The sequence below is a fragment of the Vulpes lagopus genome, chromosome 2 (genome assembly GCF_018345385.1).
Source record: "Vulpes lagopus strain Blue_001 chromosome 2, ASM1834538v1, whole genome shotgun sequence".
In the NCBI taxonomy this organism is placed as follows: Eukaryota; Metazoa; Chordata; class Mammalia; order Carnivora; family Canidae; genus Vulpes; species Vulpes lagopus.
Window position 1 is genome coordinate 160,396,583 of NC_054825.1, and position 22,384 is coordinate 160,418,966.

The window sequence follows — 22,384 nt, forward strand, 5'->3', positions numbered from 1 at the left end:
ATTCTTAATTTTTTAGCATGGGCTCCCATTGTTAATTGTGCAATAGGCCCCCCAAGTTACATATCCTATTCTGGATAGATATTATTTGTTTTATAAGAAGTGAAAGCACAAAGCTGTTAAAAGAAGCAAGTAGGGAATGGCGAGCTGGGATTTGAAGCCAGAGCAGCTTGGTTCAAGGGTGGGTGCTTTTAATCACAGGTTTAGGCAATATCTGACCTTATTAGACCTCCTTAGTAGAAAGTAAGTTGCTCTTCTTCTCATTCCAAAAGAACAAAGCAGGCAACACCCTGTCATTTCCCTCTTTTCCAAACTAAGGGAGGAAAATTTAGGTAGAATAATGGCTCCCTGAAGATGAAAGGTGTCCACATCCTAATCGCCAGAACCTATATTCTCTTCTGTGATGGCAAACACACACACACACTCACACACACACACACAAATTTTTCTTCTTCCTTTCCAATTTGGATTTCTTTTTCTCGCTCAATTGCTGTGTCTAGGACTTCCAATACTATGTTGAATAGATGTGGTAAGAGTGGTCACCCTTGTCTTGTTTCAGATCTTAGAGGAAAAGCTTTCAGCTTTTTTATTATTAAATATGTGAGCTGTGGGCTTTTATATGTGGCCTTTATTATTTTGACATTGAATTTTCCCAATACCTCAGGGATGAATCTCATTTGATCATGGTGTATGATACTTTTAATGTGCTACTGGATTCAGTTTGCTAGTATTGAGGAATTTTGCTTCTGTTCATCAGGGATAGTGGACTATAGTTTTCTTGTGGTACCCTTGTTTGGCTTTGGTATTGGGGTAGTGCTAAAAACTCATTGTAAAATGAGTTTAGAAGGATTTCTTCTAGTTCCTTCTTTTTTTTGTGGGGGGAGGGATGGAACCGGGGAGAGTTTGAAAAGGATCAGTGTTAATTCTTTAAGTATTTGGTAGAATCACCAGTGAAGCCATATGCTCCTGCAGTTTTCTTTGTTGGAAACTCTTTGATTACCAGTTTAATCTCCTTATTCATTACTGGCCTGGTCAAATTTTCTTCACAATACAGTCTTGGTAGGTTGTGCATTTCTAAAAATTTTCTTCTAGGTTGTCCTACTTAATAGCATGTAATTGTTCATAGCAGTGTTAAAATTTTGTTTTGTAATTCTGTGATTATCAATTATAATGTCTCCTCTTTCATTTATACTTTTATTTACTTGAGCCTTTTCCCCCTTTAGTCTAGCTAAAGTTTTGTCAATTTTGTTTATATTTTTAAAAGTCAGCTCTTTGTCTCATTGATTTTTTCTATTGTTTTATATTATGTTTGAAAAAGATAGATGATGTGGCTTCCATCTTCCTAAATTAGTTAAGCCTTATTTTGTGGTCTAACATATGTATCTAGAGGAATGTTTTGTGTACATTTGAGAAAAAGGTCTATTCTGCTGTTGATGGAATGCTCTGTACATCTGTAGGTCCATTTGGATAGTGCTGATCCAATCTGCTGTTTCTTTATTTTCTGTCATTGAAAGTGAGGTGCTAAAGCCCCTACTTCTGTTGCATTACTGTCTCTTCTTTCAATTTGGTTAATATTTACTCTATGTGTTTAGGGACTCTGATGTTGGGTGCATGTATAATTGGTGAATATATCTTGGTGAATTGGTCCCTTTATCATTATATAATGACTGCCTTGGTCTCTTGTAACAGTTTCTAACCTAAGGTCTACTTTGTCTGATATATGAATAGCTACAGGTATTCTCTTTTGGTTACCATTTTGTTTACATGAAATCTCTTTTTCCAACCTTTCACTTTCAGCTTATGTGTGTCCTTAAACCTAAAATATGTCTCTTGTAGGCAGCATATATTTGGATCATGTTTTTGTTTTTTACCTGAGCAGCTATTGTCTTTTGATTGAGGGATTTAATCCATTTACACCAAAAGCACTTACTGAAGGGTACCTGGGTGGCTCAGTCTGTTGATCATTTGTTTTCAGCTCAGGTTGTGACTCAGGATCCTGGAATTGAGCCCTGTGTTGGGCTCCCTGCTCAGCAGGGTGTCTGCTTCTTCCTCTTCCCTGCCTCTCCCCCTGCTCATGCTCTCTCTCTCTCTCTCAAATAAATGAAATCTTAAAAAAAAAATAGAGCACTTACTGGTAGGTTGGACGTATTATTGTCATTTTGTTAACTGTTTTCTGATTTTAAAAAATAGTTCCTTGGTTCCTTTCTTTCTCTTGCTGTCTTCTCCTGTCATTTGATAATTCTATGTAGTGGTATGCTTTGATTCCTTTATTCTTTATACTTTGTGTACCTATTTTTTTAAATCTGTGTTTATCATGATGCTTACATAAAACATCATATAAAACAAGTTTTAACAGTCTACTTTAAGCTGAGAACAACTTGACTTTGATTGCACAGGAAACTCTATACTTTTACTCTCCCCCCATGCATATTGTGATTGATGTCAACATTTACATCTTTTTATATGGACTACCTAAATTAGTGTCATTATAATTTTTAAATACTTTTGTCTTTTAATTAAATTAATTAATTAATTTATCCATTCACTCATAAGAGATGCAGAAAGAGAGGCAGAGACACAGACAAAGGGAGGAAAAGCAGGCTCCATACAAGGAGCCTGATGCAGGACTCCATCCTGGGAATCCGGGATCATGCCTGAGCCAAAAGCAGATGCTCTCAACCACTGAGCCACCCAGGCATCCCTGTCTTTTAATTTTTATACAAGAATTGAAAGTGATTTATCCACCACCATAACAGTATAGAGTATTCTGATTTAACTATATACTTCCCTTTACCAGTGAGTTTTATTTCATGTGTTTTCATACTGCTAATTAGTATTTTTCTTCATTTCAGCTTGAAGAATTCTCTTTGGCATTTCTTGTAAGGCAGTTCTAGTGGTGATGAAAGACTTATCTGGGAAAGTCTTATCTTCCTTCATTTCTGAAGAACAGCTTGTCCAGGTATAGTATTCTTGATTGGCAGTTTTTCCCTTTCAGCACTATGATTCTGTTATCCCATTTATTTCTGGCCTCTAAGGCTTCTGCAGAGAAATCTGCTGACTGTCTTATTGAGGCTATCTAGTTTGTTACAAGCCTCTTTTTCTTTGGCTTTGGAGAACTTGATTATTTTGTGTCTTGATGTGAGCCTTTTAAAATTCAACCTATTTAAAATTATTTAAGGTTTATGAATCTGGATGTTTATTTGCTTCCCCAGAATTGGGGAAATTTCAGCCATTATTTCCTTAAAATGGCTTTCTGCTTCACTCTCTCCCCTTCCCTGGACTCCCATAATGTGTAGATTTGTTCATTTTATGAAGTCCTATTAAGTCCTTTAGACTTTCTTCACTTTTTTTCATTCTTTTTGTTCCTCCGACAGGATCATTTTGAAAGACTTTGTCTTCAAGTTCACTCATTTTTTTTTCTTCTATTTGATCAAGTTTGCTTTTGAACTCATATATTTTTCTGTCATTGTATTCCTCAGATCCAGTGTTTGGGTTATCTTTGTATTTTTTTATTCCTACGTCTTTGTTGATATTCTGTTTGTTCATGTATCATTTTCCTGATTTCATGGTCTATCCATGCTCTATTCTCAGTGAGCTTTTTAAAAAACAAATTAAATATATATATATAAATATGATAAATATATTTTATATATTTTATAAATATATAAAATATATTTATTATTTAATTATATTATATATAAATATATAAATTATATAAATTTATATAAATATTATTTATATATTTATATATATATAAGGAGTTATATATATATATATATATATATATATATATATATATAATAAAGGAGGTTATGACTCCAGTAGAGTAGTTCTTGTCCACATTTTTCAAACCTATATATATAAATATATAAATATGTATAATATATATATATATATTTTAAATGTAATCTCTACCCCCAATTTGGGGCTCAAACTCAAGACCCAGAGATTATGACCCTGGATCCTCCAACTGAGCCAGCCAGCACCCCTAACTCACTGACCTTCTTAAAGATGATTATTTTGAATTATACTTCTGCTACCACCACAAGGAGGTAGTCCACTAGTCTCAGGAAGTTAAGAGACATGTAGCTAAGAGCCTCACATCCCCAGCTATAACTAGCTTACACTGGCTGACAACCAGCCAATTACCAAGCAAGAGAACAAGCCCAACTAAGATAAGCAGAGCCTCCCACCCAATTCTGAGCTGATCTTAGTTAGATGTGTGAGAAACAAATACTGTTATTCAGGTTTCATGGTTGATTGTTACACAGTATTATTGTGATTGACAACTGCTACATATAGCACAAAAGTGGTGTGTGCAAGCCCACAGATGTTGAGAAGAGGTGGGGGGGTGGGCAGGGAAAGAAAAGCGTAAATCAAGAACAAATTTCTGTTCCATTGAGGATAAAACATTGCCCTCTCAAGATGAAAGGTGCTCAGTGTGATCCACCTGCCCCCAGAGGTCTGGCTGGTGTGGGGTGGATATAGAATCAGTCCTGGCTTCTTTCTCATTCATGTCTTCCCAGGGAAGGAGTGATTTAAACCAAGTGAAGAATTTGGAAGATGTAAATAAGATGTGCAGAGCCCAGGGCACCTGGATGGCTCAATCAGTTAAGTGTTTGCCTTCTACTCAGGTCATGATCCCAGGGTCCTGGGATCCAGCCCCACATCAGGTTACCATGCTCAACAGGGAATCTGCCTCTCCATCTCCCTCTGCCCCTCCCCCATGCTCATGCTCTCTCAAATAAATAAGATCTTGAAAACAAATGCTTAAGATGTGCAGAGCCCAGTTCTCAGTAGCTGGCTTGCCCACAGACAGCCTGTTATATTTTTAGCTTCTCTTCAAGTCACAATGTTCTGATCCCCAATAATTAGTTTCTTTAGGTGCAACATCCACTAGTCCTTGGGAGGTTTGTTTGTCAAAAAATGGATTATCTATGTAAAAGGCTGCAAGTCCCTTTGCAGAAGGCTAGGTGGAAGGCAGAATTGTCATAGCAAAGTCCTTCCTCAAAGGTCCCTGGACTCTCCCTTAAATGTCTATAAACTGACTAAAGGAGGTTATGACTCCAGTAGAGTAGTTCTTGTCCACATTTTTCAAACCTACATGTTAGCTTGTTATATAAATAATTGGGGGAGGGGCATCAAGAAACCCAAATTTCTATGTCCACTCCCCCTAGGATCTCATTACAGCAGCCATGTCTCCTATGAGAAGCGGCCCCCTTTTCAATACTGTTTCCTCCCACCACCATGGAGATCACAGAACATTTCAAATGCTGCCCCTCCCACAGGCACCCCCTCAACTTATCTTGTGTGGGAGAGAAGTGATAAAATGGGGAGTGTTTTGGGACACCTGGGTGGCTCAGGGGTTGAGCATCTGCCCTTGGCTCAGGTTGTGATCCTGGGTCCTAGGATTGAGTTCCACATCGGGCTCCCTGCTGGGAGTCTTCTTCTCCCTCTGCCTCTCTGTGTCTCTCGTGAATAAATAAATAAAATCTTTTTTTAATAAAATGGGGTGGGCAGCCCCAGTGGCGCAGCGGTTTAGCGCCGCCTGCAGCCCGGGGTGTGATCCTGGAGGTCCGGAATTGAGTCCCACGTCGGGCTTCCTGCATGGAGCCTGCTTCTCCCTCTGCCTGTGTCTCTGCCTCTCTCTGGCTCTCTCTGGATAAATAAATAAATGTTTTTAAAAAATGGGGAGTGTTTCAAAGGGGTTGGAGCTTTGAATGTCTCAATCTTTCCAAATCTCCTACACACCATCATTCCAACTGCCAGGATCCTATTTCCCTAGGGCCACCCGAACTTTTCATGTTACAAATAGAGCAAGGCTACTAATTCAGCTGAGTAAGTCTGACTTGCAGGATCAAGGTGTTTGTAGAAACCCTTCTATATCTCTGATCTGGACACTCCTCATAGTTTCTGAATTTGTCTATGATGACAGCTATTAAGCCCTTCACCCCAGGAAGAAGATGATGCACTCCAGAAGGCCAACCACAGGCACTAATTAGTTATTTTACTGCCACATGCCTTGGTCTTCTAGCTTCCCATCCCATGACTCAACATTGAATTCTAAGTATCCCACATTTCCCTCAGATTTATTATCTTCAACACATTCTCTGGTATCAATTTCCCTATCAGGGCCCTTTTGGGTTGCAACTAACACTGGATAGTAAAGCAAATAAGGCATAGACTAAGATACTGGGTCGCCCAGAGAATCAAAGAAGAAACTAAACAGTTCTCAAGGACAGTTACCAGAACAGCTCTATCTATACAGGAACTAATAACAGTAAATGCTATCACTGGAATGACTTCTTGTGTGTCCTGCTCAGGGAGCCCAACAGAACCAGGCTCAGCCTTTGGTTGAGGTAGGGGCAGGACATTATGGCATACCCACACAACTGAGTAGTCTTCAGAAAGAGAAAAGGATTTTTTTTTTTTTTTGGTTGGTAAAAACAGCAAAAACCATACAATAACAAAGCCAGCTCATGTGAGAAAGGTTAAAGATACAGGAGTTCTTAGGAAACCTCAAAGTGGGCAGTTCAGCCAGGATCCACAAGGCACTGGGGTAGGTGAGGCACCAGGGGCCAAGCTTCCCTCCAGCTATAGGGCCTTATTCCAGGCCTGTTTATTCATCAGCACACCAAGTCCCAACCTATGACCCATCAGGTAGCACATCATCTGAGTCTGACTGCACACTGGGAGTACAAGATCACCAATCAGTTGAGATCAGGGGGGAGTCAAATTTCATGGAATAGGCTGGGGCATGGCTACCTAGACTCTCCCTTAACTTTTTAGTGACACACAGTGGAGGAATTCCTTAAGACTGAACATGCTGGTCACGCAATCCCAAATGACTGTCACTTAATTCCCTTCCTCTACTTCCTTTTGTAATATACTCTTCAGGAAATCAATCTTAAAAGAGAACTGAAGCTCACCCTGAACTATGCTGATACCCCTTCACCATAGAAGGGTCATCAAAGCTGTGACCAAGGAATCAGACTTTACAAGAGATAACCGTAATTCAATGGACTTTCATTTAATACAAATAAGCTAACCTAAGAATATGAAAGAACCCAGGACTCTGCCACTGTCAAATTCCAGAGTGGTTAGAACTAAATGAAAACCACATTTTATCTTAAGGAGAATTCAATCGTGTGGCATGTGGATTATAAGGGGTCAAGTATATAACCATCTCCTTTGTGTCATGGAGTCAAGGACACAGCAATTCCAAATTTGTTGGGATGCAAACCACAGTTATACCCAGTTAGCAGCCTGGCCAAAAATCTCTGGTCATAATGGAATTACAGGCGTGTTTAAAAATTACCTCCCAATTTACCTGGGATGGTAACCTACTAAGTTGTGTGAGATGTTTTAGGTGGTGAAGTCAAGTTAAAATAAGGGAAATGACTCCTTTGAAAATTTTTAACCTCCAGGAAGAGTTAGGAATAGACACTTTAGAGATTCTACCGGCACCTGGGTGGCTCAGTCAGTTAACCATTTGCCTTTGGCTCAGCTCATGACCTCAGGGTCCTGGGATTGAGCCCCACATTTGACTCCCTGCTCAGTGGGGAGCCTCCCTATCCTTCTGCCTGCTGCTCCCCCTGCTTGTGCTGTCAAAAAAAAATTACTTTTATTTATTTAAAAGACTTTATTTATTCATGAGAGACAGAGAGAGAAAGAGAGAGGGGGGTGCAGAGACACAGGCAGAGGGAGAAGCAGGCTTCATGCAGAGAGCCTGATATGAGACTTGACCCCGGGACCCCAGAAATCACGCCCTGGGCCAAAGGCAGGTGCCAAATCGCCGAGCCACCCAGGTGTCCCACAATTTTTTTTTTTAAAGAGATATTCTTGGATCCCTGGGTGGCTCAGCGGTTTAGCACCTGCCTTTGGCCCAGGGTGTGATCCTGGAGTCCCGGGATTGAGTCCCGCATCGGGCTTCCTGCATGGAGCTTCTCTCTCTGCCTGTGTCTCTGCCTCTCTCTGCGTATACACTCTCATAAATAAATAAAATCTTTTAAATAAATAAATAAATATAAATAAATAAATAAATAAATAAATAATTTTCTAAACCACAGTATTAACTTTTTTATCTAAGGGGTCACTTTTGTTTATAGTTTTTTGCTTGAGAGAATCTCATATTTGAGATTAAAAATTAAAAATGCTGACTTAAGTAACTGAAATATATTTGTGTTTATATCAAGTTTAAAAACACTACTGGAATAGAGTGCAGTTAAAAATGTGGTGGTACGCCTGGGTGGCTCAGTGGTTGAGCATCTGCCTTTGGCTTGGGGTGTGATCCCGGGATTCGGGATAGAGTCCCACGTCAGTCTCCCTGCAAGGAGCCTGCTTCTCCCTCTGTCTCTCTGTGTCTCTCATGAATAAATAAAATCTTTAAAACAATTTTTTAAAAATGTGGAACTATGTAATATTAAAATATCTAAGGAGGAGTTTTTGAAAAATGGAGTAAGACTTGTAAGCCAAACTTAAAAGGCCTAAGGGGGCACTAAACTTTTGGATTTATAACAAAAAACCCTATTTACCAACCCCAAACACTTAGAATGGACAAAAGAAGAAACTGACACATACCTTATTTTTAACTTTATTTTTATTGTTGACACTATTACAGATAGATAGAACAACCACAACCATATTAACAAACCAAAAACCTGTGCACAGAAACAAGATGAAGAAAATATATCAAGATGTTAACCACAGTCTTTGGATGGTGAAAATATGGGTGAGTTTCTCTTCTACATTTCTGCAACTTCAAAGTTTCTATAATGAATACATACAGTGTTTATAATGGAAATATATGTAATAAAGGTAGATTACCAAAACACTATGATAAAGACCATTTGAGGAAACCAACACAAAATATTTAACCATAATCCCACAACCACCACCCAACTATTTAACTGTTTTCCATATTTCTTCCCATCTTTAAACTCTATGTATACTTCTCATTAACATCCTAATTATCATAGACTGGTGCACAAATCAAGATGTTAACAGCAACTGTTGCTGGGTGTTGGGAATATGGATGAATTTCTTCTTTTCTTCTAGTTTACTGAATTTTCCAGTTTGCTATGAGTATGTATTACATTTGTGATGGAGAAAATACATACATAAGATTTAATACCAAAACACCAAAGGTCATTCAAGGAATTTGAGACAATATATTTAACCATAATCCCACAATGACAACACTATTTTAATTATTTTCCATATTTTTTTAGACTTTATGCATACATATTTAATACCAGTATAATCACAAGCTTGTGCACTAAAACAAGATGGAGGAAATAGATCAAGATGTTAACAGTAGTTGTTGGGTGTTGGGTATATGGGTGACTTTTTTCTTTTCTAATTTACTGCATTTTCCAATTTTTCCTCTGGGTATGTATTATGCTTGTAATGGAAACAAACATAATAAACTTTATTATCAGAACACTATTATAAGGAACATTTGAAAACATTAAGATGAAAGTATTTAACCATAATTCCACAAAGATAACGTAATAGCTATTTTGAATACACATTTTGACACAGTTATAATTATAAACCTGTGCACAGAACTAAGAATAAACAAGATGTTGAAGAGTGTATTTGTCTTTGGATGGTTGGAATATGGATTTTTTTCCTCCACTTTTCTGTATTTTCCAAGTGTCTGATAATGAGTTCAAATTATGTTCACAATGGAAACGTGATTATAAACCTTTTGGTAACACTACCATAAAGAACATTCAAAGAATTTAAGAAAATAATGCTCAACTATAAGCCTACAACAACACAACAGCTTTTGACTATAAGCATACATTTTTAATCAGTTATAATTGTAGTATAAATATAATTCTGTGTCCTGCTTTTTCCACTCAATATTCTGTAAATATATTTCCACGTTGCTACATAACTCTTCATGATTATCATTTTTAAACAGCTGCATAACAGCCCATGGATACCTTCATGTAATCATTCTGCTGTTTGGCATTTATGTTGTTCCTAATTTTTCACTAACATAAGGTTGGAATGGACACCCTGACATTAAGCAAGTTAATACTGCCAACAGTGATAAACCCAAATTCACCCCAATAATATCAATGCTGGTTCCCACCTAAAGGGTCCTCCTGTGATGTGGGGCCTCAATGCTCCTTGGATGTCTATTCCGACCTCAGGTCTTTGTATGCAGCTGGCTCTTACCTACACTGAAAAGGCCCCTTCTTAACTGCCCAGGGGATCCTGCTCAGTTCATTCTCACTAACCTGGCCTTCTAAAGCCCTGCTTTCCATGTTTCCTTCTGTCTGCTTCCTTACCCTCCTAGATCTGGTGATGAATTAGGACCCCCTTTGGCTTTCCCATCTCTGCTTCATGCTTTCAACACAACCTCCCTCGACTTTGGCATTCCCTGCAGCTCTGACATACACTTCCCAAGCCCCAACCATTGTGGATCTAGGAGAGTGAGATTTAGACACATTCCTCCAGCAATGTGGGAATTAATAATTTTGCTTGCTCAAATTATCTGCTGTTATCTTTTGCTCACTTAATCTATAGATCCACTTAAATTAAATTTTTTTTTCCAGCCAACTCAAAGCCAAAAAATTTAATAGTCATTATGCAAGGGGAGGGGAAGCAAAAGGAACACAAGAGGTCCACAGAACAGGACACAGGAAACCTCAAGCTATGAGGTCGATTTGTGATTAAGTGGAAAACTGAGGTTATCACACAAACGTGACACTAATGGGTAGCTCGGAAATACTTAGAAGGGTTGAAAGAGGGAGGAACGGATGGTAAGGAAACAAATTAAGGCTGCTGGGGAACCTGAGTCCATGTTAAGCTTAAGTTGACTGTAAAGAAAGTTTTTTTTTTTTTTTTAATTCTTAAAATGGAAGTTAGACAGGGGGTGGAGGGTCAGACAGGTGAAGACAATAATTAAGCAATAGAAAGCTCTAAGGATACTAGCTCCTGGGCACCCAAGGTGCAAAATGATTTGTGGCAGTATAATACTAATGAAGCCACACTGCTACTTGTCTCTTAAGGCAGGAAGCGCACAAAGGAAGTGATGGAAGTTGTAAGCCTGCATCCTTATTTACAACATGAAAGCCTCTCCCTCTGGTTCTCAATCATCAGTAGGCACTACTGTGATCTAGTGATGGTTGCAATCCACTTTTTAAAGGCAAAAGCATAACATTTACAGGGAAAAGTTTCAGCTTTTGTAAATTTGCTATCAAACACACATCAAGTTGGTTTTAAAAAAACAAACTTGTAATATTTTTGCATGACAATCACTGCAAGGTACAATGTGGCAACCAACCACTTTGGGTCACAAAAGGCCAATCCACATATTGTAAAAGCTTACACAGCATTAGGTTCCAAAGCATAAGGTTCCAAAGGGTTGGTGTAGACAAAATGGTTGAAGAGGAAGTTCCAAGTACTTCTCTTTTCAAACAGCAAAGAATAAAAGACACTTTAACCTTTCATGCTTACACTTTTACAGGAATACTTAAGGGTAAGGAACAACACAATTACTCAAAACAATACTGATGGGGTTCAAATAATGTACAATAAGTCTTTCTCAGAATCTAAGATACTTAGAAATATATTCTAATTTGTTGCTCTCTTCCTCCTCCAAAAAAAAAAAAAAAAAATTCAGAGTACCAGGTAAGGTACTCTGCACAGTAAACTGTAACTGTATATCATAATAAATCCAAATATATGTGACTACTGTTTTGCTATGATATGCTATTTTATATACATTGCAGGGAACATTATATATAGGTTACAGAAGTGTCATTTACAGTTGACTGGGGCAATTTCTGTAATCTTGAAAGCTTCTAAGGTTTTCCCTCAATATGATTACTCAGATGAAAAGTAGGTGCTATAGCTTTCCCATATGCCTACACCAATGTTTGATGGGAGAGAGCTAGGACCAAGGGAGTTTCCACCTTTGGTCTCTTTCTAGTCTGAGTTTTCTGATGTTAAAAGTCAGGTGTGTATACGCCAAGATAAGTTTCCTTCTGACGTTATTATGGATTGGTTTGAAGTATCTGGTTTAGTAAGGGTCAAGTTCTAAATGAAAGTTTTCTAACCTTTATACTTGTGTTCTCAGCCAGTATGAGTATTCTGGTGTCTAGCAAGGGACAGGCGATCACTGAAAAGCTGCCCACAGACATCACATTTGAAGTACTTGTCATCTGCCCTATCATTGTCACTAGTGCTGGTGCTGGCATGTTCAGTGTAGCGTGAGCTTTCCCCATAGACATTTCCAGGCTCAAATATTATCACCCTGGCATGGGTTTTCAGGTGCTCACCATAGGCTGAGTTGGAAGTGAAGGTTTCTCCACATTCCCTACAGTCATAGTATGGTTCTTCAACCTGAATCTCTTGATCTTCACCTTCTTCTTCTGGGTCTTCGATCCCTGCCCCATCTGGCTCATCAGCATCTCCCTCTGGCTCTTCAGCCTTTCCCTCTGGCTCTTCAGCTCTTTCTTCTGGGTCTTCGATCCCTGCACCATCTGGTTCATCAGCATCTCCATTGGGCTGTTCAGCCTCTCCATTGGGCTGTTCGGCCTCTCCATTTGGCTCCGCAGCCTCCCCATCTGGCCCTTCAGCCTCTCCATTGGGCTCAGCAGCCTCCACATTAGGCTCAGCAGCCTCCACTTCTGGTTCAGCAGCCTCTACTTCTGGCTCAGCAGCTTCTACATTTGATCCCTGGATTCGTAAAACTTCTCGTGGAACAAGGACATTGGCTTCCACCTCTTGGGCTCCTTCTTCTTCCTCTTCTTCAAGATGAAGCTTCTGATGTTTATTGAGAACTGTGTTATGAATAAAGGACTTCCCACAGTCCTTGCATTCATAAAATGGTGAATCTCTTTTGGGAGGCTCAGTAAGAAATGAGGTGTGAACAAAGGAGGCCCCATAATCATAGGGCTCATCCTTCTCATGAATTCTCATGTGCTCCCTAAGGTCTGCCTGACTGAGGAAAGATTCTCCACATGTTTTACACTCATAGTGTTTCTCTTCGGTTTGGCTTCTCTGAAATTCAGTGAGGGCTAGGCCTGGACTGACTGTATCTTCACTACTCTGGCCCTGCTCTGGTAAATCCTCTCCAGTATGAATTCTCATATGTTCACTAAGGACAGAGCCATGAATGAAGTCTTGTCCACACACATGGCATTGAAGAGATGTTCCTGCAGGAGGATTCTTCTGTGGGGCACGAGGCCTCCGTGGGTTAATGACCAAGGGTTGCACAAAAGGCTCATCATACCTTCTATGGCCATAAAATTGATCTTGCTCATGGATTTTCTGATGCTCAAAAAGGAATGAGCTATGAACAAAAGATTCCCCACATGCAGGGCATTCATAGAGCTGCTCTCCGATATAATCTTTCTGATATTCACTGACAGAATGGGTATGGATCACAGAATGTGTGTACTCACGACTATCGATGAGATACTCTCTGCCATGTACTTTCTGATGATCCTTAAGGTCTGCGCGATGTGCAAAGCCTAGCCCACAGTCCTTACATCCATAGATTGTGTCTTCAGGCTCATCCTGTTCATCTGGCTCTTCCTGTTCATCTGGCTCTTCCTGCCGAGGCTCTTCAGGCCGAGACTCTACCAGCCGAGGCCCATCAAGGCCTACGCCCTGAATAACAGAGTTTCCAAAGAGCTTCCGACCATGAAATTCCTCTCGGGCATAGATTTTCTGATGTGCACCAAGCTCTTCAATGGTGGCAAAGCATTCCCCACACTCCTTACATTTGTTGTGTACTTGCTGTTCAGCAAAACTCGTCTGTGCTTGCTCTTCAGTGTAACTCATCTGTGCTGGCTGCTGTGTGTAACTCATCCGTGCTGGTTGTTCAGTATAACTCATCCGCACTGGGTGTTCAGAGTAACTCAAATGCACTGGGTGTGCACTGTAACTTGCCTGTGCTGGTTGTTTGGCATAACTGGCCTGTGCTGGCTGTTTAGTGTAACTGGCCTGTGCTGGTTGCTTAGTGTAACTTGTTTGTGCTGGTTGTTCGGGGTACCTCATCTGCCTTGAGTTTGAGTGTTCAGCATAACTTGTCTGTGCTTGCTGTTCAGCGTAACTTGTTTGAGGGTCAGTAGAGGCTAAGCTGCGAATTACAGATCGTTCATAGTTTTTGCTTCCAGAGGGCTTCTTTCTATCGTGAATCTTTTGATGCTCAGTGAGGTCGGAGATACGAACAAAGGATTCTCCACACTCTGGACATTCATAGAATTTCTCTCTAGGGCGAAATGTTTGAGGTTCACCAAAACGTAGGGAGTGAATTACAGAGGTCTCATAGTTCCTATGCTCGATGTTTTTTTTCTTAGCACGAGCCTTCTGATGTTCTCGGACATTTGAGCTGGGAATAGAGGATTCACTGGACCCCTGACTGGGAAGACTTTTCTGAGGTTCGATACGGGATACACTTTGTATGACAGAGTCCTTGTGGTTGTTACTCTTAGCCCCTTCATAAGGGGTCTCTCTGGCAGGAGTTTTCTGTTGCTTATCACAGAGATTTGAGAGGTAAGTGGAGGATTCTCCCTTCTCATCACATTGAACGACTTCGTTTCCACTGCAATTTTTGGGAGGTTTGAAAGCAGCTAAGGTATGGATAACAGATCTCTCATATTTCTTTCCTTCAGAATTATCTCCAGCATGGACTTTCTGATGTTCAATAACACCTGAGGTCTGAGTGGCAGATTCTGCAATTACTTGTGGTTTACTGGGCCCCACTGCACTGTGACAACTTTTCTGAGCTTTAGCAAAGGCTAAGCTATGAATAACAGACCTCTCGTATGGTTTCCTCTCACAGGCATTTTCTTTAGTGGGAATCTTCTGATTGTCATCAGGGTTAGAGCTAATGGTGAACGCCTTCTCATCCTCCTCATTTTCAGGTGGTCTTGTTATGGTATGACTCTTCTGAGATTCAGTGAATGGCACGCTATGAATGACAGACTTCTCGTACCCCCTGCCTTCATATAGGTTCTTTCGAGAATGAATTTTCTGATGCTCACTGAGGTCTGAGCTTTGCCGAAAGGCATCCCCACCATCCTTAAAATCATAGAGCTTCTCTTTTGAGTAAGATTTCTGATGCCTTTTAAGGGACTGACCAGGAATAAAGGTCTCCTCGCACACTTTACCTTTATTTTCAAATATGTTTCCTCTAGTATGGATCTTCTGATGTTCTTTCAGGGATGAGCTGTGATGGAAAGTCTCCCCGCACACCTTACATTCATACATTTTCTCTTTACCATACATTTTCTGAAGCTCATTAAGGCTGGGTTTAAAGCCTTCCCCACGCTCATTATCTTTGTCATCTCTACCATGTGTTTTCTGGTGGTCAATCAGGGCAGAACTATGAAGGAAGGTTTCCTTACACACCTTACATTCATAGAATTTATCTTTTCCATATATTTTCTGAAGCTCACTAAAGGTTGGGCTAGGCATGAAGGGCTCCTCATACTCCTCATCGTTACATTCTGCAAGATGCTCTCTAGCATGAATTTTCCGATGTTCAGCAAGAGCGGTACTCTTACTGAAGGTTTCCCCACACTCCTTACATTCAAAGCGTTTCCCCCCAGCCTGACTTTTCTGAACCTCACTGACAGCCACACTATGAATAAACGATTCACCGTACTCATAGAGGTTCTCTCTAGTATGCATGATCTGATGTTCGACAAATTCTGAAATCACACTGAAAGACCTCCCACACTCATCACAGACATAGGGCATTGCCCCAAAATCAAATGGGTGCGACTCAGTAAAGGAGGGTGCACTAAGGCTGCTCATACTCATGGCTTTTCTCATTTCACTACATTCAAAAGGTCTCTTCCGTGCATAGCCTTTCTGCTCATGAACTGAACCCTTCCCATCTGTGTCAAACTGATAGCGCCTTTTCCTTTCAAGAACTCTCTTTTTGGAAACGAGACTCGAATTCATATTAAAGCCTCCCCCAAAGGCATTCCCTTCATAGCCCCTCTCCTGAATCACTGACTCTCTCTTGTTGAATGAAACTCCTTTCCAGTCATTTTCTGGCCTTCTGGGGAACCTCTGTGACCGATCATTAGATTCTCGGGCCCTTCCCGATTTGGAGTTACGTGAAACATCCTTGATGAATTTTTCCATTATCACCCCGTGCGAAGATTCATCTTCACAAATCCCCCGCCGATGGGCCAACTTTTTGGTTTCAGGTGTGGTTTTCAGCCCTGGAAAGAAACCTCAATGTAAATACGCCCTAGTCCCTGCACCTGCACAGAGTAAGAGTGGGACTTGGGAGATGACAATAAGAGATTTACCAATATGTATGTATAGCTCCCGTCTCACTAACCAAAGTAGCTGCTAGCTGTGGTCTGCCTAGGGCTTACCTCGACTGGTGCTCGGGTAGGCGCCTCTCTTTGATCTCGATGAATGGCCTTGTGTCATGTGCGAGTGGCCATCGTCCTCGGCAAGCTGAACCCCTGTTCACAAGAATAATATGACCTACAACTTAGACAGCTATAGTCAAGCTGGGTATAAGATTCATTACCATAAGATGGTGCCTACCTTCCTACAAACCACTGACAGGAGGTGGCCCACACCCAACTTCCTGAATGTCTTCTAGGTGCAGCTCAACATCCTATTGTTCACTTCCCAGCTGATTCTAGCCAAAATTGTAATTAAATCTATTGTTTCCACCTAGAAATATGTACAGGGATGACCCATGTCCTGAAATCCAGTGCATCATTTTTCGTCTTCACCCTCCTGTAACCACCTTTTAAATCTGACACCCTCTTTTTCACTGGCCTCCATGGTTCTCTTCTTCCTTGACTCCTCTTTTTTTCCAGCTGTTCTCTGAACACCAGAGCTCCTCAAGGCTCCACTGCCTTGGACAGCTCTCTCTTCCCAGCATCAGACCTGCACAGCCAACTGCCCACTACAACTAGAGCTAGATGACTTCGAGGACAGTCCAAACGTGAACTCAGGATCCCACTCTACACATGTATTTAAAAATCTTCACTGCCACCTCTCTAGAAAAAGTACCAACTCTTGTGGCAAGAGACACCTGGTATAATACACTCTTCCGCTAAAGCCAGAATGATTTCTCAAAACATAAACCTCATCAATCTACTTCTCTGCTTGACATATTTCAAAGGCTTCTTTTATTATCCTTAAAGTCCAAATATATGAATGTCAACTCTAATATCACACAGTTTTAAGAATAAAGGTGACGAGAAGCTCCAATGACTAGGTCTGGAGTACGTGACCGAAGCAGCTGCTTACCAAGAGAGAGCAGCTTCCTATAGTTCTCCATGTTGTCCTGAATCGGGTTCTGAGGCTTCCTGTCCTCAGTCAGGTTCACAACGTCCTGGTATGACACTGCATCCTAAAATACCAAACACAGACCTCTCAATGGAGTTTTTCTATGAGCATCTGAGAGAGAATTCTGGCACCATGGGCGCTACACATACAAAGATATGTAGAAAGTGCTCACAATGTTTGGGGTTCTGAGTGATCCAAGGCAAGTTTTACTACGGACCTACTTTGTACCTACCTTGGCGCTATACTCTGAGGAAGATCCAAAAGACGTATGACACATATTCCTTGCCCTCATGCAGCTTATAATTTGGTTGGAGAGAAAAGACTCATGAAACAATTAGAGAACAATAATCAATAAAGTGGGGTACAGATAATAAGTGCTAAACAGGTTCAGCAGAGGGACAGTTTAGGATTTTATAGAGGGGCTTGGGTGGGACCCTAAGTGGTTAAGACTCTGACACAGAGAAAAGGAATTAATGGGAGAGCTTCAACAGGCCAAACATTAACCATGTGTAGCATGTGCAGGGACAGAAGGAGAGCGTGTCTCAGCAGACATCTGGTCACAAGGTGCGACTTAGGCATCTGTCTACAGTCCCACTGTGTCCTGTGCTCACCTTCACCGTACAACATGGATACATGGTGAGCTCTTCCAGAGGACAAGTTCCAAATAGCCCAGATGGAACTCTAAGCATGGAATGCCTTCATTTTATAGCTGCCTCTTCTGATTTAACAACTACATCTCTAAATAATTTTAAAATTCTCTGCATTACTCAGAAGAGTCTTCTGTGTAGGATCTTATGGGACTTTTTTTTTCTTTTTTTATTATTTTTTTTTTCTTATGGGACTTTTTCTCACTGCTGCACAAAGATGTCACTGGCCTCAGGGAGGTGTGGTCCCATGGAGTACTGCACCAAGGCCTGGAGACAGACTTAAGGATGGACACGCATCATGGGAAGCCCACGTTTTGAAGCCAGAGGAAACTCAAGGGTCAAAGGAAAACTGTACCATTTATGAGCATGCAACCTTGGGAACAGAAAACTTTCTGAGCCTCAGGTTCTTCATCTGTAAAATGGAGAGCTAGGCACCAACCTGCCTTGCACTATTGTGGGTGAAGATTTTCAGCAACATGATGCATTGTTTAAAAATCAAGAAAAATTATGTAAAGAAAATGTAAATTACTATAGTACTATGTAAAAGATATTTTGATATTAAATTTATTATAGTTAGTTGCTGAGAAGCAGCATGGACATTACAGCCATGTAAAATATATCAGAAAAAGTATGCGCACAATTAGATGGATCTCCTATGGAGAAAGACAGGCACATACACTGGGATTTAAAAGGAAAGCTTCATTTATGCAACTGCCAATATCCAATGATAAGAAACAAAAACCACAACCAAAACTAAGCAGAGCTTCAAAAATGGAATTCTTTCTAGGTCCAGGCTGAAAATTCCTAACAATGAACAACCTACATAGCCCAAGAGGCACTGCAAACTCAGTACAACTGTCACCCTATAAAGCTAATTGCATCATTTTTGCTGAGTGTCAATTTCCTTCTGTCCAACAGCAAGTTCAATAGCAAAAGCTGCGCTATGTTCCAGTTTGTGAGACTACTTCCTAAGTCCCAGCACTGGTTTATCATACTGTGAAGGAAAGAATGGGTAGGAACATAAATGCATTTGTAGTGAGAGGAAGGAAACCAGGGCTCCTAATTTGGGGGATTAGCAGAGGAACAGATGAAGTCAAGAACATGGACACAGAGAATCAGAAGGTTCACCACGCCTGGTGTTGACAGACCCCCAAGGGCAATGGCAAAGAGAAGTGGCTATTTTTCATATTCTTCTCTCCATTTGCCTGAGTAAAATAAATGCATGTTAAATTGTGAACTACGTTGTTCCTATGAAAGAAAAATGATGCTCTGATTTAAAATGAAGTTAATCTATGTAAGTGGCCATCTCTAAAGCAGTTGGCCAATTTATATCTGTAATCAAAATGGCATCTAAATTTGTACAAGATGCAGTCAAGTACCACCTGAATGGGCACCGCCCAGAGAGCAATGCAGCATAGCTTCCCTTTCATGGCAGAATCCACACCATTAGTGATTCAGAGATCTACAAACACTGGTAAAAGATGATGAGGATTTTCTGTTGTGCACATCCTCAAGATATAATTTACATCTGCTGCTGCTGCTGCTGCTATTCCTACCACACTAAGTTAGGAGCAATCAGTGGCTTCTAGACTTTTAGATGACAGCCCTAGAGCGAACTCTTCTCTGTGTCAAAGAAGGGCATTCTTTTTTTAAGTAGGCACCATACCCAGGATGGAGCCCAATATGAAACTTGAACTAAAGACATTGAGACCAAAACCTGAGCTGAAATCAAGAGTTGGATGCTTAACCAACTGAGCCATCCAGGCTCCCATCAAGGAGGGGCATTTAAAAAGCAAAATAAGACAATAGCCAGGGGATCCCTGGGTGGCGCAGCGGTTTGGCGCCTGCCTTTGGCCCAGGGCGCGATCCTGGAGACCCGGGATCGAATCCCACATCGGGCTCCCGGTGCATGGAGCCTGCTTCTCCCTCTGCCTGTATCTCTGCCTCTCTCTCTCTGTGTGTGTGTGACTATCATAAATAAATAAAAAAAAAAAAAAAAAAAAAAGACAATAGCCAATTACTAATCTATCACCTTTATTTCATAATTTTAACACTACCAAAATAAGGACACTTATATTTCTCATTTCCCCACATATCACAGTGAAAACTTAGTTCCCATCTGGCACAGCAGTGCTCAGAAGTCACTGATATTCATCACAGACCACCTACATGGGTGGCAAACGCATATCAATTAGACTTTTTTCATCATCAAAAGAGATGAGTCTATGATTTTTTTTTAATCTAGATTCCTAAAATTTTGGTCAATTTGGTTTCTCTCAAAGAGAGAGTCTATGATTTTTTTTTAATCTAGATTCCTAAAATTTTGGTCAATTTGGTTTCTTCAAATAAGGCACAAAATTAGCAACAAACTAAGTGCATCACAAACTTCAATTGTTTCCCTGACATATGGGCATCTGGCCTGGAGGAAGTGAGTCACCTCTGACCTTCTTCCACATCCCCTCCCCTGTCAGTTACTCTTGCTGCAGGAGCTCTGCTTTCAGTATCTGGACCCTATCCTTCCTTCTCATACAGACCTGTGGATCCTTGCTTGCCTTTAGGACAGAGGACAAAGGAGAGACCTCTCAGGGTAAGATACAAAGCCCTCTGTCAGCTGATCCCAAGTCATATATCCCACTGCAGGAACCATTATTAATATATCTCAGTGCACTGGGGATAGAACTGAGCTCTTTGCTTGGCTACAGGACACCAGTGACCAGGCCTACCCGTGCCTCAGGCTATCTTGGGTCTCTTGCCCTCTATGTTCTGCCCAACCTGGTCTTTGTTTGGTTCCTGCCTCAGGGCCTTTGCCGGGGCTCTGACTCCAACACTATACCCAGCCAACTGTTCCTGTCTTTCAGATGTCAAATGTTACTGCCTTCAAGATATTTTCTTTTCAAATCTAAATCAAGACCCTCATGACAATTTGTCATAACCCCCAATTTTTCCTTAGCAGCAATCTGTATAATGAGCAGTCATATATGGTATTTATATATAAACTTATTACTTATTTGTGGGATGGTTGAATGCCCTTCTCTGTTGTAAGGTTCAAAGTTTCCAGGGCATTCAGGGACCCTAATTATCTCAACCACCACTGTACCCCGGACATGGGGGAAGTCCTTATCATTAATAGTAAGATCAGATGCAGGCTCCACACACTCAGCCACCCCCTTCCTCTCAGAGCCCTTTCCATGCTATGGCTCCTCTTCATAATGCCATGTTGTACATCACCTTTGTTATTAAAGGTCAGCTCAAATCTCAAGTCCTTTTTTCCTTCACCAATTTTCTAGCACATCACCTCTTAAAGTTACAGCCATAACCACTGACAGGTAGGCTGTGCCAACCACATGCCAGACATCATATTAAGTACTTCACAAGTACCTAAGAATCGCACTCACTCCTCCCAGCAACCCTGTTAAGCCAATCGCCACATCCATCCTGCAGATGAGGAAACTGAGGTTCAGCTTGCTTAAGTAAATGGTTGGAGGCTGCACACCCAACAGGTGGCAGAGTTGGGCTTCGAACCCAGCTCACGTTGGCTATAGAGCCTCTGCTCTCCTTTGCCAGTCTGCTGTATGGCTTTGCAACTTCCCTGGCTCCCCACAGTGGGCTGGCCAGAAAGATCTCCAGAACAGTTCTGCTTCTCTGGCCCCACAGGGAACAACTGACATGACCAAAGTACCACATGACCCAGATGCTGAGCGGATAAGTGTTCCTTCTGACTACATGGATAAATGAGAAAATGGGAGTCACCCCAGCCACTTGCCACTTCTGGGAAAGGGCATGGGCTCTTTGCAGGGAATAACTGGCCCCAATCCCTGCTGGGATTATAGGGAGTGGATGAATTATAGGGAGTGGATTACCCTCTCTCGGTAAAGAAAGGCATTTCTGCCATGAAAGGAAGATGGCCTTTCCAGAAAGAGAGGAAGCCTAAGCATACCTGGGATCTTGACTCATAATCCATCACAGAGTCCCTACGTTTGCGCTCTCTTTCCGTCGCAAAACTTGTTTTCTCCATCAGAGGAAGGGAAAGATCCCGTTGAGGAAGTCCTGGGAAGAGAAAAGGCATTGGGAAGGAACAAGAACCAGTCTAACCCTGCATACTCATCAAGGACATCAGAGTGTGGGACTTACTGCTTCTGGGATTCCTGGTATATGGCCAGCGGTCTCGAGACTCCAGGTCTCTGCTTCTGCCTCTCCGCTCACTCTCCCGGTCCCAGTCTAGCTCCCAGTCCCGTTTCCGATCTCGGTCCCAGTCCTGGTCCCATTCCCGGTCTCGGTCACCTGAGAAAGCCAGACACTGGTTAACAAGTGCTTGGACACCTGTGCTCTCCCTCCACGTACACACATAGCACTTGGGAAAGGAACACTCTCCTTGCTCCTCCCTTAAGGAAATGGATCCCACTCTGAGGTCTCCAGACTCCCTAACAGGATCTGGGCTCTTC

General features: G+C 41.3%; 1 protein-coding gene across 9 annotated transcripts in view; it reads right to left on the bottom strand.

Moving 5' to 3' along the window:
* Window positions 1-8,578: 8,578 nt before the first annotated feature.
* PEG3 (paternally expressed 3) overlaps window positions 8,579-22,384 on the bottom strand; it is a 32,696-nt gene continuing 18,890 nt past the window's right edge. For all 9 annotated transcript variants that reach the window (XM_041743692.1, XM_041743693.1, XM_041743691.1 and 6 more), the window contains 5 exons: window positions 22,074-22,223; window positions 21,880-21,989; window positions 17,257-17,359; window positions 16,362-16,454; window positions 8,579-16,202 (listed from right to left, as the gene is read on the bottom strand). In XM_041743692.1, coding sequence (XP_041599626.1) covers window positions 12,091-16,202; window positions 16,362-16,454; window positions 17,257-17,359; window positions 21,880-21,989; window positions 22,074-22,223 — 4,568 coding nt within the window. In that variant the 3' untranslated portion in view covers window positions 8,579-12,090. The remainder of the gene's footprint in view (window positions 16,203-16,361; window positions 16,455-17,256; window positions 17,360-21,879; window positions 21,990-22,073; window positions 22,224-22,384) is intronic.